A 20,501-nucleotide genomic window follows, 5' to 3' on the forward strand; every position below is an offset into this window, starting at 1 on the left:
ATTACTTTTACAAAATATATACATACAGGAATGATGCAACTGACAACTTGGTCTTAATATTTGATGGCCTGTTCAGAGAATGACCGACACATTATATATCACTTAAGAGCAGAAACTAAGAATTTAAGACCACAACTTTTTATCCTGTTACAGTATTACTGAAAAGACCCTGAAGGATGTTGCAACGGCAACTATGATTACATCAAAACTCTGACTAAAACAAGGTTCTTGTTATTTACTAGAAAAGAGGATTTAAGAAAACTGTAAGAGATTGTTAAAAATAAAAAAATATAGGAAGCTTGTCCCTCCAAGCGAACTGCAATTTTATTTTTGAATTGGTATATCCAAATGTAATTTGTATTTCTATTATTGGTATACAATGTTTTGTTAATTTTGTTTTGTTTGTTAGATTATTTTAATTGTCTTTTTTTTCTATCTCCAAACTCTATCAATGTTGGAAGATCTCTCTTGGAGTAGACTAGTTTCTCCCTTTAACAGAGCAATGGCCTCTAGCTTGCAGTTGTCAGCTAAGGTCAAACTCTGCTCTGCAGCGCTTACACACACACACACACACACACACACACACACACACACACACACACACACACACACACATTTATATGTTTTATGAGGACCAACTTTATAACCATTACTTGTGGGGACCACCCTTTCTAAAGGTGCTAGAGGTATGAAAAAAAATCAGGTATACTCACCATAGCTTTGTTAGCTTATACACACCTTCAAACATCTGAATTGATAAAGTAATGACTTCCCCCTCCTATATGGGGACTTGTAAAAAAAAAACGAGTTAACATGGTTGGTTGGACCTCATTTGCATGTTATTTACATAATTCACACAAATTCCATCGTGATTAGTGGGGACTTTGCAACAAATAAATAAAGGTTTAATTTACAGATTTAATCCCAGTAGAATGAAAATATGCATAAACAGTACTTTAATAAAAAAATGTGTAAATTCATCTTAGCTTAGTTGTTTATAGATAGCGTATATATGGAGCATGAAGCTTGAAAAGGTGAGTGATTCAAACCATCACTTTTGCGTATCACACATCTTAACATAGCAAAACATATGATTATAAAGTTGAAACCAGATATTCACATACACTTCAGAAAACTTGTCAGTAAACTTTTATTTCTTTACTGTCATACATGAAATCAGAGTAAACTTTTTCTGTTTTAGATCTCCATTTGAGTTAGTTGGTGGCACGTCTCTGGATGCATATAAAGGCACATCATGGGAAAATCAAGAGAAATCAACCAGGAAAATAATTGTGGACCTCTACAAGTGTGGCTCATCCTTAGGTGCAATTTCCAGATGCCTGAAGGTCCCATGTTCATCTGTTCAATAATACGCAAGTATAAAAAACATGGGAATGTACAACCATCATACCGCTCAGGAAGGAGACGGATTCTGAGTCCCAGAGAGGAAGGTTTTTTGGTGTGAAATGTGCGAATCAATCCCAGGACAACAGCAAAAGACCTTGTGAAGATGCTAGCTGACACTGGTAAGACATTATCCACAGTAAAACAAGTCCTGTACCACCATCAGCTAAAAGGTTACTCTGAAAAAAAGCCAGACTACAGTTTGCAACCGCACATGTGGACAAAAATCTTAATTTCTGGAGTCCTGTGGTCTGACGAAACAAAGGTTGAACTGTTCGGCCATAATGATAAACGGTATATTTGGAGGAAAAAGAGCGAAGCTTTGAAGCCTCAGAACACCATCCCAGACTGTGAAGTATGGGGGTGGTAGTATAATGTTGTGGGGCTGCTTTGCTGCAGAAGGGACTGGTGCACTTCACAAAATAGATGGCCTCATGAAAAAAGAAAATGTTGTGGATATATTGAAGCAACATCTGAAGACATCGGCCAGGAAGTTAAAGCTTGGGCGCAAATGGGTCTTCCAAATGGACATTGACCCCAAGCATACCTCCAAATTAGTTACAAAGTGGCTTAAGGACAACAAAGTCAATGTATTGGAGGGGCCATCACAAAGCCCTGATCTCAATCCCATAGAACATTTGTGGGCGGCACTGAAAAGGCGAGTGTGAGCAAGAAGGCCTACAAACCTGACCCAGTTACACCAGTTATGTCAAGAGGAGTGGGCCAAAATTCCAGCAAACTATTGTAGAAAGCTTGTGGAAGGATACCAAAAACGTTTCTACCAAATACTAAGGAAGTGTTCCGGCGTTGGAGGTGTCGATGATGATGAAAGGGATTTAGGAGAGCCGGTTGCTGTCAGTGGTGCAAATAAACACGGGGTGTTAGGCGGCGTTCTGGGGGATGGATGACACCACTCCAGATCCTCTGGGAAGAAAAAAATCACACATTACAATCACAGTCGCAAAAAAAAGCATTTAAACTATTTTGGCAAATAATTAGCACATACAAATTAGACCCACCGTTTTGCTAGTCTTTGTGTCTGACGATTTTAGGTCTATAGAGGGTCCGTGGCAGGGGCAGAGACTGTTGATCAGCATCCCCAAATATCAATCTTTTTCTTATGTTTTCATAAGAACTCCTTATTTTGTCTCTTCTGATAACATAGTCAATGGTATCAAACTGTTTCTTCAAAATCTCCCAGTCACACCATTGTATAAAGAAGACGTTTTTAAACCATTTGTTGTATTCCTCGTTAGAAACAGGGTATGGTTTTAACTTCCATTCTTCAGGACCACGGGCTGCAACTAACTTCTCCCTTTCGCTGCATACGCTAAGGAAAATAAAATCCTCTGTAGGTCTAGTGAAACGGTCTGCTTCCACACGATAGATACTGGAGCCATTGCTACTGTCCCATTGACACACATACACCAGCTCAGGTAAGCCAGGATTGTCAAGGTCCAGGCAGACAACCTCACGAAAAAGGCTCCAGTCTTTCACAGAGATTGTACAGGCTGTTTTGGCTTTGCCAGATAGTTCGACAGCAACACTAGTGTAAACAGCTAATGTCAAGTATCCTGCACTGTATCGAATTGAATAACTGTATCCATTGACACCGACATATTCTAGATCAGATGTACACGATTCAGTCATGCTTGTAGGAAAGATCTCTGGACGGAATCTCTTCTTTCTGGGAGCCTGGCTCAAATCGCATGTTGTTCCAGTATTAGCATCGCCGTCGTCTATTAGTCTCTCCACCTCCCCATAACTCTTTTTGGGGGTTAGTGTACAGACCAAATGTAGTGGGTCCTACTCTAGCTGTCTCACCTTCTTCAACATCAGATGATCCTGATTGTTGTCCAAATGTGTGGATAGACATGGCTGAAAAACGATTCCTCTTGTTTTCACCAAAAGAATTAAAAAAGAAAATCCACAGCTGGTTTTGTTGAAGGGTGAGAAAAAAACGAGCTAGCTAACAGACTAGTTAAAAACTGCAGGTAAAAAGTGAGCAGCCAGCATGAAACCAAGACTTTTAAACCCTACAAGCCACACCCTGCTAACCATTGGTCTATCAGACAGTTTTAACACCTTTACAAATGTAAATACAGCATCACTATTAACGTCAGGAGAGGTAACCCCATCCTACGCAGTATGGCCGTGACGTCATCACGACTGCGAGATGTGCTCCCAGATTCGGCCGCTAGAGGCACAGCTGCGTGATGCGCACGCATATTTGACTTCTCACTGGTTCGCTTATTTGAATTTTCTGGATAATCATCTCATTAGTACTGTATTGCTGGAAATTAATTATAATAGATCTCGGGGTTGAGTTGGGCCCAGGTTTCGGCGCCAGGGATCTGTGCGCGCTCTGTATCTGCAAATCCACCTCATCACTCAGCTTAAGTTCGGTTCGTAACAGTTTTTCAACAAACGCTATCACTGACCCATCTTCCGCACTCTCCGGTACACCGTTGATCCACTGATTGTTTTGCCCTGCTCTCGAGTCCAAGTCATTCAATTTGTACTCCAGCTTCTGTTGGTCCATCATCATTTGTTGGAGAGTGGTGTTAGCTTCAATACTCCATGTTTCCGTGTAGTTGATCTGGGTCGTTTTTGCTCCTTTATAGCATACATGTATGTCGCTAGCTGTTGGTTGACGTCTTACTTGAACTCTGGAATTCTTCTCTCATGTCATTTTTAATTTCTTCTTTAAACATGTTTAGAACTTGCTTTAGTTCCGATTTAAAGTCGAAAATCTGCTTACTTATAGCTTCGAGACCCATGCACCCCGTTCCTGTTGTGGAGTCGCCGCCATGTTGACCTTCTTCCCGCATGTCGTCCTTAACGTGTTCAACCCGGTGTAAATCTTTACCCGCCGGTTTTATCTTGCATACCTCTAACTTTGCCTTTGTATGCCCACTTCATAATCTTAACAGATTCAACTTTGTTGTTTTCTTTGAATTCAGTTTTATGGGGGTCGTAAATATTTAAGGAAGTGCTTATCTTTTTTTAAACACAAAAAAGATTTTTAAGTCAAATATGCTAGTTACATTAAAATTATACAAAATAAGTTTTGTATTCACAAATTCATGTTGAACATACCAAATTTGTCTGTAAGACTTACATTTTGGGGACATTTAAAACAATGTGTTAATTCTGAATTACAACGCAACGTCTCTAAAACATAAATGCATCCGGTGAAGTCATATAACTTCAAGTTAGAACTACTTACTTTTAACGCTGGCGTTTTACAAAGAAACATGGGTCAGGTTGCAAGTTGAATCTTTTCTTACAACTACTGTGTACATCGAGGAGAATTAAATATAATTTTAACAGCTGATTCATACAAAAAAATGTTACAAGCACACTTTTTGTTTTTTAACACTGATCACATAAAGTTTAAAAATGTTTAATGTTTGCATCTTTAACCACATTAAACACAAACAATCTTTTAATTCAATGTGGTTACATTTAAATGATACAAAATAAGTTTTGTATTCACAAATTAAAATTCGTATTCATGTGTGTGCGAACATTAGATTTTGTGTGATCTGTTGAAAAATACCATATTTATGGTAAAGGGAATGTTGGTCTTTTTTTTTTTTTTTTTTTTTTTTACTTCTCACTGGTTCGCTTTTTTTTTTTTTTTTTTTTTTTTTAAGATTTGTTTTTATTAACAGAATTTCTTACAAGATATTAAAGGTGTGTAGTAAGGATCTGCAATTTGAAACATTGAAGGTTGTATTTCACAAAAAGGAAATACACACAAATGTGTAACCTTACAGATACACCGTACAATGATAATGATTTTCAATTTTTGAACATCAGAAAAGAAAACAAGAGAAAGGAAAAAGACTAAGTAAATAAAATCAATACAAAACAAAAACACAAATATTACACAAACTTTCCCTTTCCACCCCCTTCCCTTGTATGGTTCTCAATTTCCTTTCATTTATATATCTAAACAGTCTATGTACAGTTTAAGTACCTACACCCATCTGTGTATATACATATCTATTGTATATTAGTCTACACACTACTTATAACAAATGCATCAATGAGGAGGTCATACCAGATAAACATGCAGAGTGCTAATTTCTAAGGCGGTCCAGGAGGGCTCATACTAGCGTGGTCAGCCAAGTCCAGAGAGGGCAGAATGTCTGTGAAGGGGCCCCAGATTTGTCTAAAGGCTGCATGTTTCCCTCTCACATTATATAATATCTTTTCGGGTGTGCAGTAAGACACAAGCTCATTAATCCAATATCTTACTGATGGTGAATTTTCAGATTTCCAGTTAATCAGAATACATTTTTTTTTTACTGCAGTGCTCACTTAAGTAAGATAAAGTATTTCTTGTAGTAGTTCACATTAATAGAGCTTGTGTCCCCCAGGATCCAAAGTTTTGGGTCCTGTTCAATTTGATTTCCTATTATCCTTGAGGTTAATTCAATGACACGTTTCCAAAATTGTTCTATCATTGGGCAACTCCATAGCATGTGTAAAAGATCACCATCGGTCACTTTACATCTCTGACATTTGGAAGAGAGGTTACTGTCAATTTTATGTAACCTGCAAGGGGTGTAGTATGTCCTATGGAATATATTAAATTGAATTTGTCTGTGTTTCGTGGAGGTTAGCACAGTCTGTGCTTGTTCCAGTAGACGATGCCATTGTGTCTCCTCATAAATACAGCCTAGGTCTTTTTCCCATTTCCCCCTTGTAGATGTTTTATCATAAACCGGTAATTTTCCATTGATTATGCCATATATAGAAGATCTTATTCCTTTTGTTGAATCATGTAATTTATTACATAGGTGGGTTTCAAGAGGAGTTTCTTGTGGCATATATGGGAATGTTTCTTTGGATTTCTCCTTAACCCAGTCTCTGATTTGTAAAAATTTAAAGAAACTGTCTTTGGGAAGATTGAATCTTTCATTTAGTTGTTGGAAGTTAGCAAATGTATCGTTAATATACAAGTCAGCAACTGTCTGGATTCCTCTTTCCCTCCACCCCCATAGCACCGAGTCAGCTATGTGGTGTGAGAGGTTGGGATTACCCCATAAAGGTGCCTTTCTAAGAAAGTAAATATTTGTGTCGAGAAGTGAGTGAGATTCTTGCCACGCAGCAAATGTGTTCAGTATTATTGAATTGTTTGTTAGTGTGGCTAAACATTTTTTTGTGCCTAAGAAAGGAATATCCTTTAACGGAATAGATTTCATCTCATGTTGTTCTATTGGGACCCATCTAACCTCACTGTTCTCTGCATGCAGCCAGATCCAAATCGATCTGTACTGAGACGCAAGATAATAATTCCTAAAATTTGGTAAGTTGAGTCCTCCCCTTGAATATGGAGCCTGTATAGAGAGGAGTTTGACCCTAGGGTTTTTTCTTTGCCATATAAAAGGAGTTAAAATTTTGTTAAGCTCCTTAAAGAGACTCATGGGAACTTTCATCGGGAGACATTGAAATAAGTAAATAAACTTAGGCAAAATGTTCATTTTGATAGTGTTGATTCTGCCTATGAGAGACAGTGGAAGATCAATCCATCTTTGAAGGTTAAGCTTGGTTTGTTCCAATAGTTTTATATAGTTCTGTTTAAATATATGTTCATCCGATTTACCAATTTGTATTCCCAAATATTTAAAACCAATGGTGGACCATTTTAATGGGTCAGTGAGAGCTCTAATATTATTGTCATGTATATTTAGTGGTAAGATCTCACTTTTAGTGTAATTTAATGTATATCCTGAGATAGCACTATATTCTTTGAGGCATTTCAATAGAGGAGGGATTGATGTTTGCGGATCAGTTATATATAATAAGAGGTCATCTGCATACAGAGAAAGTTTGTGTTCATGTGAGCCAAATTTAATTCCTGCTATGGAGGTGTTAGAACGGATGGCAATGGCTAGCGGTTCAATTGCAAGTTTAAAGAGCAGGGGGAGCTTGGACAGCCTTGCCTGCACCCTCTGGATAATGAGAAAGTGTTAGATAGCATGTCGTTTGTTAAAACATTAGCTTTGGGTGCATTAAAAAGTGTTTTAACAAATTTAGTGAATTTCTCTCCAAATCCCATAGCCTGTAGAGTCTGGAATAGAAAGCTTGGTTCAATTCTGTCAAATGCTTTGTTTGCGTCCATAGACATTATTAGCATAGGATTTGAATTTTTTTGTGCGATGTTCAGTATGTGGAGCAGTCGCCGCACATTGTCTGCTCCGTACCGGTCTTTAATGAAACCCGTTTGGTCAGGGTGTATTATTTTAGGTATAACATCTTCCAGTCTGAGAGCAATTAGTTTGGATAGTATTTTATAATCTGCATTTAAGAGGCTGAGGGGTCTGTACGAGTCACATTTCTGTTTGTCTTTGGCCGGTTTAGGAAGCAGTGTGATTGTTGCGATTTCCAATGAATCTGGTAATTTTTTATTTTCTAGAGCTTCTTTAATCATGTTCGTGAGTGGAGTTAATAGTTTTTTTGAAAAGGCCTTATAATACTCGACAGGGAAGCCATCTGGCCCGGGAGTCTTGTTGTTTTGTAAAGAATTAATGGCATGGAGTACCTCCATTTCTGATATATCTGCATCAAGCAGATCTCTATCCTCATCTTGTAATTTGGGGAGGGTTATTCTATCCAAGAACTTTTTTGCTCCAATATTATCCGCATCTTGCCCAGTTTTGTATAAATTTTCATAGAATTGTTTGAATTCTGCATTAATGGATGATGAGTTATCAAGGAGTCTGCCGTCCTCTGCTAATATTGAGTGTATGAATTTATCAGATGTTTCCTTCTTAATTTGCCAGGCCAAGAGTTTACTTGTTTTGTTCCCAAACTCATAATAGTGATATCTAGTTCTGGCCATAGCTGCTTCCTCTTTGCTGGTACATAGATTACTATATTGCATCCTTGTTCTTGTTAGTGTGTTAAGGTGTTCTTCCTTCTTGGTGGCAATGTATTCCTGTTCCTGCTTTCTAATATCTCTTTCCAATTTGGTTAGTCTCTCTCTAATCTGTTTTACCTTGTGAGCACTGTATGATAAAATTTGACCTCTCATATAGGCTTTAAGAGCTTCCCAAATATTGGCATGTGAGGAGGAATTTGAATTGGCGTCAAGAAATATTTCAATATTGGTAGTCATGTATGAAATAAACTCAGGGTCTTTCAACATGTAATTTTTAAATCTCCACCTGCAGGTTGTGGGCTGTGGAGTATCAAGCAACCAGGAGAGTTTGATGGGATTATGATCTGAGAAGGTAGCTGCTAGATAGGAGCATTCGATCACTGCGGCTATCATACCTAGTGGCACCAGGAACAAGTCAATTCTAGAGTGTGTATTATGGGTAGGTGAAAAGAAAGAGAAATCCCTCTGGTTTGGATAAAGATTTCGCCACACGTCAACTATGCCTATGTCTTTCATACCTTGTTTTAGTGCTGTTGCCGCCTTTGATAGTGAAAAGGTTTTTGGTAATGATCGATCCAAAAGTGGGTTTAATACCAAATTAAAGTCTCCACCTACAACACATTGACCCCCAATTGTAGCTAGTTTCATAATCAGATTGTTAAAGAACAAGGGGTCATCATAATTGGGCCCATATATGTTCACTAAGGATATCTTGTTCCTATTTATTTCACAATCTACAAGCAAAAATCTGCCATTTTTATCCTTTTCAACTGAATTTAATTTAAAGTTCAGGCGTTTATTAATGAGCAAGGCAACACCTCTTGCTTTCGAGGAGTAGGAAGAATAGAAAACATTACCCACCCAGTCTCTGCGCAGTTTTAAATGTTCATAGTCAGTGAGGTGGCTCTCTTGGATAAATGCAATATCTGCATTTTGCCTCTTTAAATATGTCAACATTTTCTTCCTCTTAATTGGTGAGTTGACCCTCTTATATTCCAAGATATGCATGTTAATTTACCCATAACATAGTTTCTTCATAGAGACGTCTCAAAAGGATAGGTGTCATTCTATTCGGCTCTGTGGGTGTCTGGATACATTCCTGCGTTGATTTTAGAGGTAGTAAAATAGCGAACATGGGTGTAATGATAAGACTGAATCTGACCCTGGAAGTAATATGGGTATGTGTGTAAATTGAAGTTCGAATTTTAGTGAGAAACCATCGTAACCCCAAAACATTAAAGTAAAAACCTGCCTAGTAAAGCCCCTGTAACAAAAACACATTAGGTAGGTAACTCTCTTAAACAACAGTGGTGGCTCCAGCAACTGCTAATAATTAAAAACTGGCCACTCATAACAGAAAAAGTTAGCAATTTCACAATGTTATTGATAAGGCAGAACTATGTAAGACATAGAAAAGTTAGCTAAATGAGGTGCGATCTCCTTCTACCATTCTTGTGGTATTAACCATAACATCACGTGCATTAGTCTGCACGTAGGATCTACAGCTTATCATCTGCCATGGTCCCACTTATTTTGGACATTTGAAAGTAACAGGGTTTGACTATCATGTCGCAGCTTGAATCACAACCCTTCTCATCAGTGTCTATAACGTTGGGCTCTGCACTGTAGTCACTTTGGTTAGCTTTATTCTACTCACTTGGAAGCTTTTTTCAAAAGTGTTGGACTTGGCTGGAGTGGAGAAAAACTTGACTGTTCCCAGATGTTTGATGCGAAGCTGGGCTGGGAAGATCAGCGGCGTATTCTATCTCCTTCTCTCGCAGTATCCTCTTCACATCACGGAACTCGTCTCTCTCCCACGCTGCAGGTCTGCACTGTAATCTGGATAGAACGATATCCTTTTGTTGTCGTATGTCATCTCTCCTTTACTTCTGGCCAGACGAAGGGCTTTTTCTTTGTCTCTGAAGTTCAGGAATTTGGCGATGAGGGGCCGCGGTCTGTCAGACTTCTTCCCGATGCGGTGTGCTCTTTCCAGGATGACAGGTGAGGTGAAGTTATCCTTACCCAGGATTTGAGGTATAAGCTTTTCCAAAAATCCTACAGTATCACGGCCCTCTGCTTGTTCCGCACATTTATTATCCTAATGTTAGACCTCCTGCTGCGGTTTTCTAAGTCGTCAGTTTTGTCTTTGAGGTGCGTTATCAGTTTCTCCATTTCGCCCGCCGCGGTCGCGCGTGTCTTTGATATTGTCTTCATTTGTACTCACTCGTGTCTGTATCTCCTCAACCTGTTCCGCCAGCGTAGAGAGCGAGGACTCGATTTTCGTTAATGTTGTTTGTATGTCGGCTGTTTTCTTGTCAATATGTTTTGTGAGGTCGTCTTTGGTCTCTTGGATGGCATCGAGAAGTTTGCTGAAGGATGTTTCCTTTTCCCCGTCCGCCATGTTTCTTGTGGTTACAGCGTGCAGGTGTCGCGAAGTTTGAGTCGTCGTTTTCTTTCGCTTTTTATGTCGAAAATTGTAGCTTGCCATATAAAAGTGTACTTAATGGCTTTGCCTCTTGTAAGCAAATTAAAGTGATGGGGGGGTTAAGTCAGGATAAAGGCAGAAGCTAGGTACCACCACCGAGAGCTCACAAACACACGTCTGCACTCCTCCGCTGCATCCGGTCCCCCCCTCTGGTTCGCTTTTTTGAATTGAAAACGCAATTTCCGGTAGAGTGTTGCTGTGGGCATGGGAAAAAAGAGGTGCGGGAAAAAGGGGAGTGAACACCGATCCGATGTGTGTGTGTGTGTGTGTGTGTGTGTGTGCAGAGATGCACTGACCTTCGGGCTTAGGCCCATTCACACTTATTAACGTTACTTCCTTGGCCTGTTGAAAGAGGAGCCTTCCACATTCCTATTTTACAACCCTGCCGTACACACACTTTGGTTTCCCAGTTGTATGAGAGGCTTACTTTAATTCTTGCTCAGTGGTTAATTTCAAACGCATCTGTGTTACTCAAACTTACATTCATGGTGTATAGAATGAAAAGCCTATCTTTCTCTGTTTCAAACGGGAAAGAACCCCTTTTTATGCTTGAACTTAACGTTACACCCCTCTTCTCTCAGTGGCTCATTTCAAACGCATCTCCGTTTTTCCTGTGTCTTGCTCATTGGATCATTTAAATGAAGCATCTTTCTACTTCATACTACTTCTACTACATTCATGCAAGTGTCATGTCATAGTTATGACAGTGTCATGTCACGATTATGACGGTACTGTCAAGTAAAGTGTTACCAAAATTTGAAATCTTCGGTTCATCACGCAGGATTTTTGTACGCCGTCGAGTAGGCGAAAGGATGGTTTCTCAGTGTGTGACATCAACTGTCAAACATGGAGGAGGAAGCATGATGGTCTGGGGCTATTTTGCTGGATCCAGGGTCGGTGATTTGTACAGAGTGAAAGACACCCTGAACCAAAACAGCTACCACAGCATTTTGCAGCGCCATGCAGTATCCTCTGGTATGAGCCTAGTTGGTCAGGGGTTCATCCTACAGCAAGATAATGACCCAAAACATAAGTCCAAGCTATGCCAGAACTACCTTAGCAAAAAAGAACAAGATGGTAAGCTTAAAAACATGGTTTACATGGTAGTACAGTCACCAGACTTAAACCCCATTGAGCTGGTTTGGGATGAACTGGACAGAAAAGTAAAAGCAAAGCAACCTACAAGTGCCACACATTTATGGGAACTTCTGCAACAGAGTTGGGAAGAACTTTCAGAAGAATATTTGATTTCCATTGTAGAAAGAATGCCACGAGTGTGTTCAATTTCAATTCAATTTTATTTATAGTGTCAAATCATAACAGAGTTATCTCAAGACACTTTACAGATAGAGAAGGTCTAGCCCACACTCTATAATTTTCAAAGCCCCAACAATTACAGTAATTCCCCCAAGAGCAAGCATTAGCAGTGGCTATTGCGACAGTGGCGAGGAGAAACTCCCTTTTAGGAAGAAACCTCGGCAGACCCAGACTCTTGGTAGGCCGGTCTGACGGGGCCGGTTGGGGGGGTGATGAACAGTGGCAGTAATAGTCACATTAAAGATAATGGAACAGTGACTTCGAAGGTAGTCGTGGATTTCATGTCATAGCAGGGCACATCGTGTCATATTGAGTAGTGCAGTCTCCAATTCAGCTGTTATATCTGCCAAAGGGGGCTACTTTAATGAGTCAAAAATTTAGAATACATTTTGGTTTATAAATTGATTCCATGATTTCTTTTTTAACTTAAATTGTTCATTTGTTCTATTCTTTCATTTCAGAGTACAATAAGACATTGAACTGCATGAATTTCAATAAAAACCTGGAAAAATTGGGGTGTTCTAAAACTTTTGACCAGTAGTGTATGTTCCTGTTGATCTCAACTGTTAGTCAAAACAATTCATGATTTCAGCTTTTTTTAACTCAGAAATTAGGTATAATGTTATATAAATGCATGTTTGTGCATGTATTTCACCATATATTACAAAAAATAAGTGTAAAACTAGTGGTAAGAGGTTGGAAAGAAGTTGGCTAAAAAGATGTAGAACAGAATTGGGTGATAATTTATACTTCATGCTTTATAAACTGGCAAAACAGATGGGGTCAATTTTGACCTGGGAGGACAACTAGTGCATGGTCGACGGGAGGAAAACACAAGGGTTAACTTCTTCAGGACATCAATACTTGTTTCCAGAAGTTAAGGAGAATACAGAAAACTTGGTGAATATCTTGTGTGTGTTTGAGCCATAACCACCACCCCAACCTGCCTCCTTAAAGCGGAGACAAATTTCTGATTATCGGCCGTTGGACAGTCTGGTGAGGTCAGTGTCGCAAATCTGTTCGGTGTGTCTGGGGGGCTGTCGGCATTCATTCTGGCTGACCTGACATGTTCAGTTGCCGGTAGGGCAGTTGGGACTCACCCGGAAATGGGGAGCGGAATGAGGTGACTAGAGTTTCTCAAAATCTGAAGAAAATCTTTTAAACTGACCTTTGTTGAGCTGAAATGAAGACAGATTCAGAAACTGCACGGCCTATTTCTTTCTTCAAATGTTCTCAGAAACATGTTTCAGTGAACTATTTTAGTACAATATGAGATCGTATTCTGAACGGCCGCCATGACAGTCTGGCTTTGAATTTCCGGAGAAAACAAACCCATGTGACGCGTTCATCCAGTCAGCTGCCGGTTTTCATTTCTTGGGCAACAATACAGATTAGCGCCGCCTGCTGTTATAAAGATGTATTATGTCTCGTCTTTTTGGTGTGTTCTGTGGCACTTTTTGGATCAACTGATCAGATACTGATCATCTCGACTGGCTTTTCTGCCGAGGGTCGGCTGTCTGGTTGGTGTGTAGACACCTTTATGCAGAGTTTGGTGCTCTTTGTAACCTCCCTTGCTTGTTTCCTTCTGCAACACTGACTGCGGCCACTAGAGGAGGCTGCCTAACAACAAATGTACATCGTTATACAGTAAGCAGCTTGCACAATTGCCTTCTATGGTCGTTTCCTGGATGAGGACAGTCTGATCCGTTGCCTTTATGGCTGTCATTGCTACTGGGTTATACGGCTGATACAGGGTTTGATTGTTTTATTGTTATTGTTGGAGGTTATCTGAGTTTACCTGCCTGTAAAGGTGGAGTGTTGTTGGCCCATGCCACGTTCTAGTGCAATGCTTTATTTATTTGGTTAGGTTCTCAGTGGAACAGTTCCCCTACAAATGGCAGACTAAAGGCGAGAGTGGAAACAGTGGGAAGACTTCAGGGTTACAGTTTATTTAGTCTCGCATTGTCAGCTCTATCTCCACAGCGCTGTGTAGGAAGGTCTGGCTACAACACAGATGCATTCTGGGAGAGGAGAAAAAAACTCTCTGGGTTGTTTTCATTTATGTAGACCAATCACAATCGTCTTGGACGGCGCTAACCTCCAGACGCAGCGACAGTGGCTCTGCTAAATAGTCTCAGGAAGGAACTTGTTTTGGTGGAACATTTGCTCACCGCAAAAAAAAACGCCACATACAATATAAGTTAAATAAAGTCAACTGTTGACACAATACAGTAACATGAGCTATTTAAATTAGCTGATACGTGGTTAAACCTCATTAGCTCTTACCAGTGTATCTCTGTGTGTACTTCCTTAAACGTATTCTTTGTAAATCTTTACAATCATTCCCCGAAAGAACAAAGCAGGCCAAACCAAGCCACGCACCGGATGTCAGGCAATTATCCTGGAAATGTACTTCCGTTGATCCAGACTACAGTTTAGAGATCCAGGTAGGTTCATTAAAGTTTATAACCTGCTGCTACTTAAATATAAAATATGAAATGCTTTAGACACAGCAAGCTTTCGTGTTGTCAAAGCATCACTGAATCTCTTGCTTCATTGAACTCTTGGCATGCTCTGTTGTTTGTGAATTATAGTGCATCATGCATGATTATGGAAAAACCCAGACAATCTCAGAATCCTCCCCCTCTCATGACTGAAGGTCATCTGAGCAACCAGTGATATTCAGCCTCAAATCAAATGTATAAAAAGCTTCAGCAGTTTCAGCCACATCTTGACTATAGGAAGTAACAGATTATTCATCTCATCTCTGATGTAAGTCACACTTTTACCTGTTTTTCTGTATTTATACTTTTAATCCAAATCTGGTTGTTTCCTGTTGCTTCTTCAGTTTTCTAAATATTCAATGTGTCCTCTGACAACAGGAGTCAAGTGGTGGAATGTAACTAAGTGCATTTACTGAAGTTCTTAAGTACAATTGTTGAGGTACTTGTACTCAACCTGAGTATTTCCTTGTCTCTTTCTCTACTTCTATTCCACTACATCTCAGAGGTACATATGGCACTTTTTACTCCACTATATTTATTTGACAAGTTTTGTCTGTCTGTCTGTCTCTCTCTGTATCTCTCTGTCTTTCTGTCTGTCTGTCTGTCTCTCTCTCTGTCTGTCCACCTGTCTGTCTGTCTGTCGTCTTCAGAAACCTCCACAGTGTGTCTGACAGAACAGATGTGCTTCTATTAGAATTAAAAAAGCTGAGGAAGGGCTCAAACTTTCCTTTCCACACATGAATGTGACAGCAGGCTCCAGACGTCTGCCTATATGACATTATATAGACATTATAATCAATACCAAATCACCCTCATCCTCTTTCTCCCTGTACAGGTTGAAGACATCATGGCGAGTCCAGGTTTAACCTATCGCAAGTGCACCATTGAGATTGAGAATAAGTGCTCTGAGTTCACCCTGTGTAACCCTGTGTGAGTATAGATTTAACTTTTTACCAATGTGTGTCTTTTCCTTACAAGATCAGGCTGTTCTCATGAAGCACTCTTTTTGAGTTTGTGCACAGCCAAAATAATACTCATACCATCTGTGACCTGAGATTTGGAAGAGTTTTGATATTTTGAGTAAAAAAGTTGTAATATGAGGAGAATAAAGTTGTAATATTTTATGAAAACATCTACCGTCCCTACAGTCTGCTGTGCATTAGGTTATTCCTTTGCTGTGTGGCAGTATCCAGAGCGTCTGACAGACACAGAGCCCCATTTGGGTCTCTGAATGAGACAGACTTTAGGGAAGTGGCTGCACGTTGCTCTGCATCGGATGTAAAAACCGAAACTATTGGCAGAAATAGGTGACATGAAGCACGCACACAAGGCCTCACTTCTGCAGCAACATGCACAGCACCTCCGTTATGATCAACAGAAGCTGCTACACCACGGACTAAAGAAGCTGCGCTGCTCGTCTCTGTTTTTACAGACAGGAGACACACAGCAGCACCCCCCACAACAGTGAAAGCTGTAGTAACACACAGTTTATTAGCACTTCTGTCCTATTTGTGTCTCACTAAATCAGTCGTACACACAGTGCTGTCCATGTTCTATCTGTGGACATGTTGTTACGCTGTTTGTATGCACAAAAAAAACGGCGCGCAAAATGGAGCGCATTCCCAGCTCCGGCTTCAGAGTTCAGAGGTAAATGGAATGCACTGTTATCTCTGTACTGGATGCTACATCTGGAACATGTCAAAGTGTTTCAGTGGCTCACCCTGATGTTTTATTTCTTGCTTGTTTCACCAGGTTGCACATTTTCAGTGGATCCTGTGAAAGTCCTCTGTCGCCAACACTTGCCCCGTCTGAATCTGGCACAGCTCAGTTCATCAAGACTTCTTACTCGGCACGTGGAGCTGTTGGAGTCTTCACTTACGATATCCAGAATAAGTCTAAAGAGCTAACTCATGGAAAAGTGGCTATCATGTTCTCTGTCCCTTTTGACTACATGCTCTACTCTAATGCGTACGCAGTGGGAGTCTTCGTCAATGATAAAAAGTGTGATGGCAGCCTTTTTGAAGAGATGTGTTACAACAAACAGTCTCCCCACACCCTCAAGGAGTTTGTCAGAGGGGATGCTAAAGACTCCCAAAGTCTGACTCACAACAGTGAACATGTTACCATCCGAGCCACCATGTCAGACAGTGCCACATCTGTCGTCAAGGTACAGGTGTTTTCTGCTTAATTAGGGGTCCAAGCCCGAGGGGGCAAGGGAACCGCGTGTTGCAAGGCAACACGCGTTTCCTGGATCCAACTGAATCACGTGATATAGGCCACGCCCATTTCCGCCTAGACTTTTATGCGTGAAAAATTGTGATTTATCAAATACCTACTTTTTCGAACTCCTCCTAGACCGTGCAAACGATCTGCATGAAACTTGGACTGTAGCATCTCCAGACTGACCTGACTAAAATTTATGGAAAGAATTTTTATATGATAAAAATTGCGCATATAACGCACAAACAAATTTGTGTAGCTAACTATGAAAAGACCAACTTTGCCATATCTCAGCCAAAATAAAAGCTATCAACCCCAAACTTTAGATTATTCTTTGCCATGCCCCTCTGGAGGTACCCCATGCGTTTTACGAAAATTGGTCACTAGGGGGCGCTACAACTACAAAAAGTTTATATCTCATGAACGCTCATCCGATTTATACGAAATTTAATGCCTACCATCTGTGGCCAATCCTGAGGCCAACCCTAGAATGGAGTACCAAGGGGTCAAAGTGGGCGTGGCCTATGGGACCCAATGTGACCCAACTCTAGATTCACCACTTACACTAATGTGAACAACTTTAAATTTACAGGGTAGATGGACAATGGGCCATGGATCACACCTACCAAAAAATACACATGTGGACCACTAGGTGGTGCTATAATGGTTTTCGCTATAATGGTTTTTTGTCATTAACTCCCAAAATACACATCACACATTAGAAATTCTTACATCCACGTGTTCCTTGAATCAAGCTGAATTGCCTGATATAGGCCCCTCCCATTTCCGCACAAATGTTTTTTCGCAGTATCGCGCAACGTGCAAAACCAACTTTTTCGAACTCGTCCTAGGCCGGGCGACCGATCTGCACGAAACCTGGTAGTTAGCATCTGCAGATGGACCTGACATGGAAATCATTTTGCTACGTTAAAGTATGCCAATTTGACAACCAAACAAATTGTCCTAGCTAGCTACCACACACGTATCATATCATATCTCGGTTAAAGTTAAAGTTATCACCAAATGACTTGAGATCCTTGTTCAACATTCCAGTACGATGCTCTGTACCAAATTTGGCAAAGATCGGCCTTTAGGGGGCGCTATAAGCAACGTTTATTTGTTTCGCCGACTAACTCAATGCATTTAAATGGGAAATTTGCAATTGCAATATCTCTTCCACAGTAAAAGCAATTAACACAAAATTTGTTCGGCATGGTGTTCTGAGGAGCTGTACCAAATTTGGCAAAGATCGGCCATTAGTGGGCGCTATAATCAACATAAAGGTGTTTTCCCTGTTAATCAATGTTAATGGAATATTTGCAATGGGAATGTATCAAAGACCTTGCAGCTCACACTTCTCAATATTTACTGATGTTTACCTCCTACCGTTACGTTTTGGTTTTCGCTTTTGCGTGCTCCCCTGGTGTTATATACAATAAACAAACTTCTTAACCCACCTGACAAAGTTTCTACAACCTTCACAGTGGACAAATGTAACTCTTTTCTCCCACTTTTTCAATCCAAAATCAACACCATTCATATACCCTGATACCGTGCAATTAAACATTGCAGTTGGTGCTAAGTGGAGAGTCTGTCATAGTGTGATTGGGTATGTCGGTGGCATTGATTCTTAATTTCCCACGAAGGTGATCGCGGTTACGTGTCAGTTAAACTTCTCATCTCCAATCCTATCTGTATTTGTGAGAAGTGGCTCTGTCCTGAGTTGAAAGCCTACTTTACGGCTTTATTATCGAGTTAATAGGCGTGTGTGTTCGTGTCGGCCGCTGTCCATTTCCTAAGGTTTTGAAATGCAAACAACTTTTGACTACTTTTTTTTTTTTGAACGACATGCGCCTTTGACTACCCACGGAGGAAAACATCAATCGGCGCCTATGACACCATTTACAAAAACCTGACCACCTCCCCTGCTCTTCCAACCGCCACACCTGCCGGTACCTCCACCCTCTAAGTCACTCTCTCATTTCTCTCTGCTGTCCCCTATGGTCAGGGTTGTTAACAAGTTTGTTTATAGTACAGAATTGTTAAAAGTAGTCTGTATATGCATGGAGATGAACTGTTAACCACTACATTTGCAACGCCAGAGTACCGCAGACCTCGTGCATCAAACCTCGATATTCACCAACGTTTGCCCCCCCTACGTAATGCTTCGGGTCCCGCATTGGCGCAGCTTCACGGGTCATCGGAGGCGACTGGCGCGGCTCCCCGGGGCGTCGGGGACGACTGGCATCGGAGGCGAATGGCATCGGAGGCGAATGGCATCGGAGGCGAATGGCATCGGAGGCGAATGGCATCGGAGGCTTGGGCCCCGTCATAACTGCTTGCAGTTCTAGTTTGAAGTTGATTCTTCCCTGCACCTTAATCCCAGTTGGCCCACTAAAACAGGCTGAATAAGTTTGTCTTATAGCAAAAGATGATTTTATGAATAATGTCACTTTTTATTCTCGGCATTAGTTTGTCTTTTAAATCTGAATCTGTATACACTTCTGTCATTGTCTGGTTAGATGCTACACTGCTCTTCCTTGTTGTGCTGCTGACTGTGTGAATTACATCAAGTTGATTCTAATCAAATGTAATCTACTGTTTGTGATAAACACATTTTTGTTTTTATAAACACTTTTTTTTTTAATTCTGTGAACATGTGTAGTTCATAAACAACGTGCCTGTGGGGCTGAAAGAAAATAAACTCTGAACATAAACAACTTGGTCCGAGGTTTATTATATGTATATACGTATATGATCTATTTCTATACTAATATAGTCAAACAGTAACTTTTATTATATATATATATATATAAATATTTTATATTTGTCTGGTATATTATAGTAGATGATGTATTACTCTTCAAAAGGTATTTATTTCTGACTATTTTCTGTGTCACTGAACTTCCTTCTGTCTTTTTGCTTTTCAAAAAATGTAATCTGGATCAAATTGATGCAGTAATCAAACAAGAGTTTTTCCAAAAAACGAACATTTTTACAGACATAAAGAAAAATAGAATTACAAATCATCAAATTTAGCAACAAAACAAAAGTAAAAAAACGAACAATTACTGGATAAATTGCTATTGGGAAAAAAAACTATTTTGTTTTGTGTGTGTGTGTGTGTGTGTGTGTGTGTGTGTGTGTGTGGTGGAGGGCTGGTGGGGGGGGGTGGATCCCACCTTCTGTTTGGATCTGGCCAGAATACGTCGTCAACATCACAGGAAATGTCTCTTCCATGTCCGACTCCTCTCTCTCTTTGTCCTCCTCTTACTCTGACTCTCATTGCCTCCATGCTTGCAAAGTTCTCAAAATGGCTTCTCTGAGGCCTATTGGTGTGCTAAGGCTCAGACCGATTGGTGTTCTGTTTGCTGTGCGAGTGTTTTCCGGTCTGTATGTAAGTGCCTACAGTTGCCAGATGAGTTTTGCATTTTGAACAGAGTGTTTTCCCAATGATAACAGGAGATTTCGTTTTTGAACAAAGTGTCTAATGTAAGAAAACGTGTGCAGTGTTTCGCAATAAGTGAGTTAAAGAATTGAGAACGAAGTGCAAAGTTGACAATGTGTTTAAGCTATGGTTACACTGTGTTCAATGTATGGTTACACTCTGTTTAGGGTATGCTACAAGAAGTTTAGGTATTGAGGCTTCGGTCTAAGCATTCGTTTTTAGTGTGCA

The 20,501-nt window shown here is 40.2% G+C and overlaps 1 protein-coding gene across 1 annotated transcript; it reads left to right on the forward strand.

The window, feature by feature from the left end:
- The first annotated feature begins 14,798 nt into the window (after positions 1 to 14,798).
- On the forward strand, positions 14,799 to 19,515 carry LOC114569207 (bryoporin). The gene is made up of 4 exons (XM_028599004.1): positions 14,799 to 14,873; positions 15,441 to 15,535; positions 16,358 to 16,772; positions 18,928 to 19,515. Exons 2-4 carry the CDS (start codon positions 15,453 to 15,455, stop codon positions 19,174 to 19,176), a joined length of 747 nt encoding a protein of 248 aa, XP_028454805.1. The 5' UTR covers positions 14,799 to 14,873; positions 15,441 to 15,452; the 3' UTR covers positions 19,177 to 19,515.
- The last annotated feature ends 986 nt before the right edge of the window (positions 19,516 to 20,501 follow it).

Source organism: Perca flavescens, chromosome 15 (genome assembly GCF_004354835.1).
Source record: "Perca flavescens isolate YP-PL-M2 chromosome 15, PFLA_1.0, whole genome shotgun sequence".
Lineage (NCBI taxonomy): Eukaryota > Metazoa > Chordata > Actinopteri > Perciformes > Percidae > Perca > Perca flavescens.

What these genes read in the sequence shown, in the direction of transcription:
- LOC114569207 (XM_028599004.1), top strand. Translation starts at nt 15,453, where the DNA reads ATGGCGAGTCCAGGTTTAACCTATCGCAAGTGCACCATTGAGATTGAG. An exon ending in TTCACCCTGTGTAACCCTGT is followed by an intron (nt 15,536 to 16,357) that starts GTGAGTATAGAT and finishes TTGTTTCACCAG; the next exon opens with GTTGCACATTTTCAGTGGAT. An exon ending in GTGCCACATCTGTCGTCAAG is followed by an intron (nt 16,773 to 18,927) that starts GTACAGGTGTTT and finishes TTGCAACGCCAG; the next exon opens with AGTACCGCAGACCTCGTGCA.